Source organism: Somniosus microcephalus, chromosome 14, assembly GCF_052327205.1.
Source record: "Somniosus microcephalus isolate GS21.2 chromosome 14, FLI_Smic_1.0, whole genome shotgun sequence".
NCBI classification, from domain to species: domain Eukaryota; kingdom Metazoa; phylum Chordata; class Chondrichthyes; order Squaliformes; family Somniosidae; genus Somniosus; species Somniosus microcephalus.
The window spans coordinates 6,247,308-6,259,600 of record NC_141000.1 but is presented as its reverse complement, the minus strand read 5'-3'; the positions used below and the strand labels follow the sequence as shown (position 1 = coordinate 6,259,600).

Below are 12,293 nucleotides of genomic sequence, written 5' to 3'. Positions count from 1 at the left end.
CAGGACTTTCTGAGCTACTGCATAGAACCTGACATCCCAAATTGGTGGATAACTTGAGGCAGACTGCAAATGCATATTGTACAAGGTCTGATGTCCAATTCTGCCACAACATCTAGCTTTCATTTTCTACTCTGCTATTGTACAAGGAGGCCCTGCTTTGGGGAGCATTTTCGAAAGCAGATTTTCTAACCATGTATGGTTGCACTAAACCAATGTTGTCCAATAGATATGCTGACTATCCACAGGCATGGCTACGGCAACATTGGGGGGAATTTTCCCAGCCCTGGGGAGGCGGGTATGGAGGTGGGACTGCCGGAAAAATGGCAGAAACTGGGAGCGGGTACTGACCCCGTTCCCAACCCGCCTCCGTGCCATCTTCCCGGGAGGCGGGTCCTCGAGTGGCGCAGGGACCCGTCTCCTCGAGGCGGGAAGGAGATTAGAGCCAATTAACTGCCTGTTAACAGGTAGTTAACAGGCAGTTAAGAGGCTTTTCCCCATTTTACGCCTGCAATTGCGGGCTTCCCAACAGCTGTGAACCTCGCCAGGGTCAGTGAGCCGAGCAGTGGGTCTGCGGGGGTGAGAGGGGTCAAAATGTCAGCTGTAGAGGTGAGTGATGGGTGCAAGTGTGGACAGGTAAGTATGAGAGGTGAGTGTAAAGTGTTGGAAAAAGTTTCCTTACCTTTGCTTCTTTCTGCAGGCTTCAACCTTTGAGGATCCGGACGTGCCTCATCTCAATGACAGAGATGACAGAATAGCTGCTGCATTCTCAGATGCAGCAGCCATCTGCTTTCTGCTGGAGAGAGGTCTTGGTGAGCCTGTGTGCAAGGGCTCACCTTAGAACAGAGATTGTCAGTGTTTGACAGCTTCTCAAAAATTTGACAGATGAAGCGTCATACGCTGACGTCATCTGTCACCGGCTTTCCCTTAATTGGCCGGTAAAAGGCCAATCAAGGGAAAATAGCGTGGGTTGGTCAGACATCGCTGGGAGCAGGACTGAAACCCGGAAACCAGAAACCCCGCCTCCAGCACGTCTCCATTGAGAAAATCCAGCCCATTGTTTTAGCTACATGCACTAATTTTAATAGAAAACACCAAACACAATACAGGTAAATTTATTTCATGAGTATATTTACTTAACAAACATCTACCACCATTCAGTGCGAAACTTTGCAGACTTTCTCTTTCACCATAGTTTGAAATTCTGGCATGTATTTATCAGACAGAGGACATCTTGATGCAGCTTCTAGGTTTTTGTCCAGCTGTTGCAAGCAGCATTTTAGCTTCATCAGAATGATTGCCGTGAATGCTGATTTGCACAAGACTAGCCAGATTTGCCCCTGCTCTCCATCCAGACCATGGTTGGTTGCTGCTTGCCTTTTGCCATGATGTGCCCTGTTGGAGCTGCTCTTTATTGGTTGGACTTGCTTTCTTATGGTGGCCTGGAGCAGTTATTCTGATTGTAGTTAGCTCAACCAATGATAGCTCACCTCTCCATGCAATATTGTTGGTGTTTCCATAGTGCTGAAGTCCAGCGTTTTCACCTATGTTACACACTATTTTAGCTGATAATCAATAAGCTGTAACCAAGGAAGTAAAGTGCACACAACAATCAAAAACACAGGCACACTCTGCTTTTCATTTTACCATTTTGCCAACAAATGTACAAAAAGTACACGTACATACGGCATACAATGAGTATTGAAATCAGATGCCCAATGACAGGATCTATTACTCTTTTTATTTACTAATCACAAATGCAATGAGCCACATCTGGATTCCCCATTAGCTACATGTGGATAGTGACTAATGTATTGGACAACATTGCACTAAATATAAAATTATTGCCTTCATAGTCTAGGAAAATCTATTACCAAAGTTGGTTATTTGGCTAATTATGCATTCTGCTGCAGATTAGCTGAGAGAGAAGCATCAACAGGAATCAATGGCAATTTCACAAGATTAATGACTACTAAATGAATTTTCTAGATAAAAGTTGCTTCTGTCGGAATTTGTAACGTTGGTACACAGAGCAATCAACCAAATACCAATTAAGTGTTATTCTTTACATTTGATTTCTAAGACTGAGTTTGAAAGGTCAGTTCCTGAGGTTGGTTTTAGACACTGAACGACAGGTGTATCCCTTCCTTTATGATCACCACTAGATGAGAATCAACAAGTATGTAGAAAAATCAGATGGAGGCTCTGAAATTCCATGCAGTAAGTTGTGACAAATTTGTATTGACATGTCTGGAGTTGCACCCAGCAATGCTTTAACAGTTAAATTTGTTAGAATCGTATGTGTCAGCTTATTTGCCTATGCAGTGTAAATCTCATGCAAAATAGGAGTAATATGCTAAGGGCGCTTGGAAATTAGTGTGCAGCATTTAAGGAGCCAAGTATGCCTGTTTCCATTCTTATCTGTTCAGTCACAGCCAGTGAATTTCTTGCAGTGGCTTCTCTTCCCTCTCCTTCACTGTTACCTCTGGAGTCCCCTAAGGATCTATCCTTGGCCCCCACCTATTTCTTATCGACAAGCTGCCCCTCGGCGACATCACAATGCCATATTCCATATGTACACTGACGACACCCAGCTCTACCTCACCACCACCTCTCTCGACCCCTCCACTAGCTCGGATTTGTCATGCTGCTTGACCAAGCAGAAATTTCCTCCAATTAAATATTGGGAAGACCAAAGCCATTGTTTTCAGTCCCTGCCACAAACTCTGTTCCCTATTCCATCCTGCTCCCTGGCCACTGTCTGAGGCTGAACCAGACTGTTCACAACCTCAGCGCCCTATTTGACCCCGAGCTGAGCTTCCGACCCCATATCCTCTATATCACCAAGACCGCCTGCTTCCACCTCCGTAATATCGCCCATCTCCGACCCTGTGCTTTTGTTACCTCCAGACTCGACCAATCCAATGCTAATCTGGCCAGCTTCCCACCTTGCACCCTCCATAAACTTGAGCTCATCCAAAACTTTGCTGCCCGTATTCTAACTCACACCAAGACCCGTTCACTCATCACCCCTGTGCTCGCTGACCTACATTGGCTCCTGGTCTGGCAACACCTTGAATCGAAAATGCTTATTCTTTTGTTCAAATCCCTCCATGGCCTCGCACCACCTTATCCCTTGGGAGCGGAGGATGAGGAAGAGGGGGAAGAAGGTGATGATGATGGGGAGGAGGGACAGAACTTATGCTTCATTGACTATAAGGATGATGAAGGTAAAGAGGATAATGAGGACAACAATCACACAAAGCCAAGCACAAAAAAGCTGAAGAGAATGCTGCCCATGACTTTGGAAGTGTGGGACCCAGAACTAATGGATACTCACCTGGCGAGTACGCCTGAGGAACATCACACTTATGTGCAGACTCTAAGGTTAATCTCCAAGAAAATGTGGCAACTGAGTCTACAGCCATCATTTGCAGAAATATCAGGAAAATGATCAGACACCAATTGATGCCTTCTCCTTCACAAAAGCACAGACTGCAGCACTGGTGGCAGTAAGGGACAAAATAGACCCTGTGTTTCAGACCCTAGGGCTGGGATTCAGGCTGCTGTTTGTTAAGGTTTTCAGGATCTGATAGGTGCCATAGACCAGTCAGCCCTCTAATCAGTGGGGACACAGATCCAAAGTCCAGTGAAATGGTGATGGCTGGAACAGACCAACCTGTGGCTGCTGCCTCTCAGGACATCAGCACATTCCAGGCATCCAGTCTACGTGGATCGCTCGAGTGGCATGTAGGAAGCATGAACAGGCTGCTCGGTCACAAGCTTCATCCCAAGAGCCAGCTGCCGTGAAAGGAGAGCCAAATCAACCGAATTAACTTTTTATAGTACAGGAGAAGCCAACCACCTCTTGTAATACTGGTCCTCAAGTTGCACTTAGAACAGGAGAAAGAAAGGCATGTTTAGCCACCCAGGGGAAGCACGGTGTCAGGAAAGAGTAGATCGTCTTCCATTCACTTTTGATTTTGTATTAAAACAGAATGTGCCTTTATGTCATGCTCTGTTATTCATGGAGATTGGTGTCATACAGGAAAAGGTGGACTTGTTTTATGCTGATTTATCAATCAGGTGATTATTATTGGCATTGTTGTTATGTAGGGTCAAAGGTCTGATGTGATGTCATGTTCTAGGATGGGTGCTGGATTTGTGTTTTATTTGAAGGTGGGTAGAAGCCAGTGGGATCAAAGGTGGAAGGTGTTAAACAGAAGAAAAGACTTCAGTGATCAGTTGTGGTCTGATGCCCTTTACAGGAGTCCTTTAAGTGACAGACAGTTATCCTGATGCTCTCCAAAGCAGTGAAAGGCATCTCTAAGACAAGACCTTTGTGGATGGCGAAGTTGTGCAGGCAACAACAATGTAAGTCACATGAGCTGGAGCACACTGTAGAGCCCTCCCAGACATACCAAGGCAAGCATGCTAGCTTCCCTTTTAAGACCGCAATGGTGCTCTTGATGGCAACTCTGGTAGAAGTATGTGCCTTGTAGTGCTGTACTGCTGCTGCTTGCACAACTCTAAGTGGAGCCATTATCTATGGGATCAGGGGTGATGTAAGAAAACTACTAGGCACTTGGTCTAAGTATTAAACAAGGCTTTAATCAACTGTTTTACAACATGGAGATCTAGTTGTGTCCTTCACTAGTTCCTGTTAAAGAATGTCCTGAGCAAGCTGGGCCCATGCCCGAGTATTTATGCTCTCCCTGGACAGCGCCACCAGCAGGCCGCCTAGTATCATTTCATAAGTCATTTCCACATGAATGACAAGATTCATGTCAAGGGGTATGCCTTGTCACCCAGAAACCATGCTGACATTATTTTCTTCCTTGAGCAGCTTTGAGAAGGTAGAATTCAGAAGGATGAATACATCGTGGGAACTTGCAGCAAATTGCATTGAGGTGCAGGATCCTTCGCATGTTGTCACACGCAACCTTCACATTCAGGGAGTGGAAGCTTTTTTATTGACAACGTTCAGGGAGTTCACTAGGAACTTGCAAAGCCATTTATTATGCCCTGATCCTTGGGACAGCCAGCAACCCCATAAAACTGGATGACCCTAACTCACTGCTCCCTTGCTGTGTTACCAAAATGGACGAATTTCCCAACTCTCCTGTAAAGTGCATTCGTCACCTGGTGAAACAAAGGTTTGGATGAGGATGTTTGTCAACATTTTAATAGAAGACAAATGGAACATCTTTAAAGAATAATGATGAACATGCAGGACAAGTACATACCCAAGATCAGCAAGCTCCGACGACAAAAATGTGATCCTAAATGGATTAAGAAATATATTAAAAGTGAAATAAAGAGGAAAAATGATATCTACAAATCCTACTGGGAGAAAGGAGAAGGGGCTCATTGGATTAATATAGGAAAGTACAAACTAAGTTAAAAAAGTGATCAGAGGAGCTAAAAGATCTAGAAAAAAGCATAGCTGCAGAGGTAAAACTTAATCGTAAAACATTCTCAGCACTACAATAGCAAAGGGAGGAAGGCAAGAACATTAAAAGATGCAAATGATTTGAAACTGAGTATTAGCACCAAATAGTAAATATTCTGAGTGATTAATTCTTCAAAGTATTCACAAGGGAAAGAAAATGCCCTCCCAAAAAAAAGAGTGCCAAGGCAAAATTCAGAAATGTGATATAAATGAAATGGAAGTTCCAGACATGCATATAGAATCATATAGGTGACCATTCAGCCCATCGTGTCTGTATGGCTCTTTGAAAGAGCTCTCCAATTAGTTCCACTCCCCTGCTCTTTCCCCATAGCCCTGCAAATTTCTCTAATGTGGTATACTTCTCTTCTTCGGCAGTCCCTCGGAACCGAGGATGACGCTTCCACATTAAAAAATGAGTTCTCAGGTGACTGATGAGTCCAATTCAGGACCTACAGCCTTTGTCACAGGTGGGGCAGATGTTTTTTTTGTAGGGGCAGGTGGGTGGGGTGCTTGGGTTGACGTGCGCTCCTTCTGCTGTTTGCGCTTGCTCCCGGTGAAGAGACTCGAGCTATTCGGCGCCTTCCCGGATGCTTCTCCTCCACTTTGTGCGGTCTTGGGCCAGGGATTCCCAGGTGTCGGTGGGGATGTTGCACTTTTTCAAGGAGGCTTTGAGGGTGTCCTTGAAGCGTTTCCTCTGCCCACCTGGGGCTCTCTTGCCGTGTCGGAGCTCCGAGTAGAGCTCTTGTTTTGGGAGTCTCGTATCGGGCATGCGGACGATGTGTCCCATCCATCGGAGCTGATCGAGCGTGGTCAAAGCTTCGATGCTGGGGATGTTGGCCTGAGCAAGAACACTGACGTTGGTGCGCCTATCCTGCCAATGGATTTGCGGGATCTTGCAGAGGCAGCGTTGGTGGTACCTCTCCAGTGCTTTGAGGTGCCTGCTTTGATGGTCCATGTCTCTGAGGCATACAGGAGGGCGGGTATTACTACTGCTCTGTAGACCATGAGCTTAGTGCCGGGTTTGAGGTCCTGGCCTTCAAACACTCTCTTCCTCAGGCGACCGAAGGCTGCACTGGCACACTGAAGGCGGTGTTGGACTTCGTCATCGACGTCTGCCCTTGTTGACAGTAGGCTCCCGAGGTATGGAAAGTGGTCCACGTTGTCCAAGGCCTTGTCATGGATTTTGATAATCGGGGGGGCAGTATCGTGTGGCGGGGGCAGGTTGGTAGAGGACCTTTGTCTTACGGATGTTTAGTATACATATTAAAAGTGAGTGACCAAACAGACTTCAGTTCCATGTAAAGTAATGAAATTGATTATCAGGAATAAACTTGAAGATTAGCTGTACGACAAAGGTCCGGTTAACAGTAGCCAACATGGTTTTAGATGGGGAAGGTGCTGCCTGACCCACCTCCTTGATTTCTTTCAGGAAGTGACTACCCAAATTAACTGTGGGAAACCCTATAATGTTGAGTACTGTAGCTACTAAAAGGCATTTGATAAAGTTCCACATGATAAGCGATGTCAGGATATGGGCGAAGTACTGGGTAGGGAGCCCTAGGGCTCTGAATTCTGGAGGTATTCAGATGCAGTTATTTCCGCTCTGCATGCGTTCTATTTCTGAAAGTTTTCTCTTGAACTGGTGGCCAGGGGCTGCGCGGTTTTGCCTCATCAGATGGGAGGTAGGAGAGATGGCCTTGGTAAAGTGCTTAACAAGGTTTATGCAGGCAATTCATTGCACCAGCTGACAGACCATACCCTATCAAAAATACTTCTCCAGGATGACCCACTGTAAGACACCAGAAAGACCACTCCAGAATGCAAGGGAACCTTCATTAGATAGTAGCTTTCTATCATTATCTCTTGTTCCAGCTTGTAATGATCAAAAACTGTCTCAATGATTAGTCTAAATAAGATTTCTCAAAATTACCTAGTGATAACTAACCTAATTTTTCCACATTTAACCAGAAGGTATAGTCATGTTCTATAAAAAGGGATATCTTCAGAATGCCAGATTTTATAAAGTTCTTACAATTAAGTATGAAAGTTTCATTGATCACATTACATTTGCATAATTCTATTTTATACAGCATCAGAGTTTCAGTTAAAATAATTTTGCTGATGTTATAAGATAGGAAAAAAAAGTTAATGTAACAAAATTAATTAGTTCAGTCAATAACTGGATTAAGCAGAATTGATTTCAGCTAAGTTAATTAATGCAACTACATTACATGCTTTAGTTTCAAATAGAAATTGTTTCCTCATCTAAACTGTATAATTTCTTCAGTCACCAGCCAGAGCTTCTGGTCCCCCACCCCACCCCCGCTATTGTGGCACGTCTTTGGTGATCAGGATTCCCATCTGCCCCTGAAATACTCCCGACTCCAGCCATATTTTTGGCCCTGGGAGTCATTAACAGGAGGCAGGTCCTCAGCCTCTGCCAAAGAGTTGTGCCAGTATGGCAACGGAGGCTGGCTGCAGCAGGCCCTGGGACCCTGCCACAGCGGAGAAAAGATGTAGTCGGCATGCTCCCCATTAATCAAAAAGACTTTATTGTAGAAGCTCTCATTTACCTGATGGTGACTGTGCAAGGTCGCGCTCTGAAAATGCCTGCACAGACCCCTCTTCCAGTTCTGTTCCAGTACCCCCTCTGCAAACCTCTGGACACTGGACACCAGGACCTAATAGGTGACCCTTGTATTTAGCGTTCCCACAGGCAAATGGCAGGAAATGTGGTGGCATGGCTTTAGCATTTCCCCCGATGAACCAGCCAGTGGAAAGCTGGAGGGAGGCAGGGATACAGCGACCGTGTCCCCAAGTTGCTTTCCACCTCCGCCCATCCCAGATCTGATGAAGAACTGGTGGGAGGCGGGGGGGAGACGAAGAGCCTAGGCCATCATCTCTAGCCTTTTGCAGAAATGTATGTTTGTTTTTAGTTTTGCTCCAGTATTTGAAATCCTGAAATGTGAACACAGCAGCTTTCAGGTACTGATGACTTACCAAACTACATTTTGATCGTCACCATGTTATTTGCCATTATGGTATATTTCTTTTATTTAAAAAAGAGATAATTGTGAAACATATTACTTACCATCAATTCAAAATAGTTAATTTTCAGATAAACATTTTGTTCGTAATAAAGGCACAATACTTGGTCTATTAATAAAGAAATTATGGGAGTATAATGTCTAGATACAATGTGATCTTTGCACCTCCTGAACTATTGTACAGCAAGCATTTCTAAATGGCCATTAAGTGAGAAGAATTCTAACACTGACATTGTACATAACTTGTTTTTCAGCATAATGAGACCCAAGAAGACTGGAAAATCAAAGCTGTTCTGGAAGGGAAGGACTTCTTTGGCCCATCAATGCTGTACATACGGGCTTGTGAAACATCAATCTACCCATTAATGTTCAAACCGAATTTTGAGTGTGTGACTATGGTATGCTGTCTGATTGTTTTTGCATATTTATTGTATTGCTGAATGCCTGACAGGCAGTGTAATACAAAATTATTGATGACTGGCCAGTGCTAGTGTGCGATCAGTCCTCCCATATTTGTCTTCAGTATTCGCTGGTTGAATTAGTAATTAAGAGGGGAATCATTGTGGAGGTTACTGCAGGTGTAAAGTATGTAGAGTCTCCTCTGTTATTATTTTCCTTTGATGATAGGAAGTAGCCTATTAAAATATTTGAATTTTCATTGATGGTATTCAGGGTTTATATGCCCAAAATATGTGTTACTGTTGGCAAATGGGGAAGAAGCAACATCTGGTCAGCAGTTAAGGATGTAGATGTAGTTTAACAGAAAAGTGTGACATTTCTTTTAATTGCCATGAACTCATACAGCTGAAATCATGCACTGGCAAGCTCAACATAAGCTCGAGGAACAGCACCTCATCTTTTGATGAGACACGTTACAGCCTTCTGGACCCAACATTGAGTTCAACAATTTCAGACCATAACCTCTGCCCCCATTTTTTCGGATGGCAGCTGTTGATGATTCTGCTATTTCCCAATTACACCTCTTCTAGACCCATCTTTTGTTTCTTTACTTGTCCCATTACCAGCCCCTTTCGCCTTGCACCATCATCCCTTTTGTCATTTAATCCATCCTATCACAAACCTTCCCTTTTGTTCTTTCCTCCCCTTCCCCCTTTCCCTGCCTCTGAACTTGCATAAAACCTGTTATATCTCTAACTTTTTCCAGTTCTGACGAAGGGTCATCGACCTGAAACGTTAACTCTGTTTCTCTCTCCACAGATGCTGCCTGACCTGCTGAGTATTTCCAGCATTTTCTGTTTTTATTTCAGATTTCCAGCATCTGCAGTACTTTGCTTTTGTATTAGCACATGAACTGAGTTGTTTCAAAGAGGAGAGTGATAAGAGAAACCTGGACAGTGCAATGTGAAGGACTGTTTTGTGTGGCTTTTACCAGTGCACCAGTTTTTTTTGACAGAAAATGAGAAGGGTGTGGCAACTACCCCAATGCTATTCCCAGTTAACATAACGGGGACCATTTTCATGTTGCATGTAAATTGGGCGGGTGATGGAGCATCACACAGGGGCCACCAGGAAGAGTGGGCACGGGCTCGGTTCAATTTTCATGGTCGGCCCCAATTTGAAATTAGATTGGTGACCTTCCAGAATAAAACACACTCCCATTAGGCAGCTCCCAATTAGGAGAGCATTCCCATATATATCCTTAACCCCGATTGTAACTTGGGGCGGGAGTCGTGCAGGCATTGGCCAAAGTAGGCTGCAAACCATCCCGACCTCGGCAGGATGAGGTAGGAGAGATTTTAACTCCCAGGCCTCATCAGCAATGTGCCCCGCAATTTTTTGGGGGGCTGCGCGGCCCATTCAAAAGTCTGTGCATGCGCGTTATCATCAAAAGTCTGCGCAGGACCTCTGGAACGCTGCGCGGCCGCGCGGCTGCGCGACTTAAAGGGAACATTGCTCGTCAGTCTCCCATCCAGAACCAATGGGAAGCAGCAGCTGGCCGACAGACCAGACCTCAATGTCAGGCAGCAGGAGGCTGATACTGGGGGACTGGCACTCATTAAGTAAGTGGCTGGGAATGGGATCAGGAGGGCCTCGTGGTTGGGGAAGCCCAGGGCAGGGAGGCTTAAATTTTTCTTGTGGGGCCGGAGGAGCAGCCAAAAAAAGTAAAGCCACTTACCTTTTTGGGCCTCTTCTGGCCCCGACCTCTTCCCGCTTACCTGATGGTAAAGCCACGGTGGTTTCCCCGTGCAGGTTAAAATAGCAGTCAGGTCCCGATGACATTTTCGATGCCCGATCTGTATATTTTAAGGACCCTGCCAGTTTCCAGCAGGTGTCCCTCTCGTCTACTCAGCAGAGGCAGATTAAAATAGGAACCTGCAGGAAGACAGCGGCCCCTCGGCGGTCAAGTCCCATGGATGATTTTAACTGCCCCCCACCCCCCCTCCCTCCGGTTTCACGGGCAGGTAAATCGGAATGGAACCATCAGAATTTTGGGACTTCTGACAAAATCTTGGAGTCCTGTGATGTTTTCAATCTCTAAAATGATACAAATGTATGAGTTGCTAAGGTGCATTAACGAAACGTGCAAGGCTACCCATCCACTTTGATAATGTGTTGTAACCAGTGCCTGAAAATGCTGGCCCAGTAAACTCCCAAGATGTCTGGGTACAACCGTGATTTCCAGTTAAGACATGAAAAAAAATTTAATGGCCTCCATGCAAATGCCACAGAGAAGGTTAACATAGAAATGTAGAAACAGGAGTAGGCCATTCAGCCCCTCAAGCCTGTTCAATTAGATCATGGCTGATCTTTACCTCAAATCCATTTGACCACCTTTGTTCCAGTGGATGGGGGGGTGGGGGGTGGGGGAAGAGTTCCAGATTTCCCCTACATTTTGTGTGGAGAAAGTGCTTCCTGATTTCACTCCTAAATGGCCTAGCTCTGATTTGAAGATGATGCCCTCTTGTACTGGGTTTCTGCAACCCAGAACAAATACCTCCGAATCTTTGATGCAATGGTGCGAAAGTATATAATGCTTCTGTGACGATGTTAGTAGAGTATGGTAAGATTTGCATTCATATAGCATCTTTCACATCCTCAGATCTCAAAGCGATTCACAGTCAATGGATTACTTTTGATTTGTATTTACTGATGCTTTGTAGGCAAACTTGGCAGAGAATTTGTGCACATCTATAGCAATGAGATGAGTGACCAGTTAATCTGTTTCAGATTTTGGGTGTTGACCAGAACACCAGAAGACTGCTCTGCGATCAAACCTGAGATCATATTGGTATGCATGGCTCAACTATCCACTGGATAAACTTGTTGGACCATCAGGGGAGCTTATAAATTGAATTTAAAGCGTTGCTGCCTATTTACTTACAGTTCATGCTCCTGTCTAAGTTGTGACATCAATGCAGTACTTAGAGTATGTGAAACACTGTCCATTTTGTACCAATAAGCAAGATTCATAAAGCCTCCCTGATCACTCAATAAGTTTATATGGTGAAGTGCAGTCATACACGTAGACCAAGATGATGTCAGGGTCTATTACCAGCCTGTGCTTAGATGATTCTAGTCAGAGGGGTAGTAGAGGCACAGGATAAGAGAGGGACAGTTGGCCAGGATTTCCATTCTTGATGCTGTCTAGAAATTCCTGCACATGTGTGCGGATGTTAAGTGAAGACAAGATCAGGCCCTGATGTGACGCTCCCCCACAGTTGAGTATCCCACCAAGACCTTCCTTTGAGGCTCAAGCATGACTAATGTCTACTTAGCAAATGTACCAGTCACCAGTCTGCACAAAATCAAATCCCAAAAAGAGGGGGAAATGGGAG

General features: G+C 44.9%; 1 protein-coding gene across 2 annotated transcripts in view; it reads left to right on the top strand.

The window, feature by feature from the left end:
• LOC147107297 (cilia- and flagella-associated protein 47-like) overlaps positions 1-12,293 on the top strand; it is a 797,073-nt gene that overhangs the window by 509,615 nt on the left and 275,165 nt on the right. For both annotated transcript variants that reach the window (XM_086006182.1, XM_086006181.1), the window contains one exon: positions 8,751-8,894. In XM_086006182.1, coding sequence (XP_085862308.1) covers positions 8,751-8,894 — 144 coding nt within the window. The remainder of the gene's footprint in view (positions 1-8,750; positions 8,895-12,293) is intronic.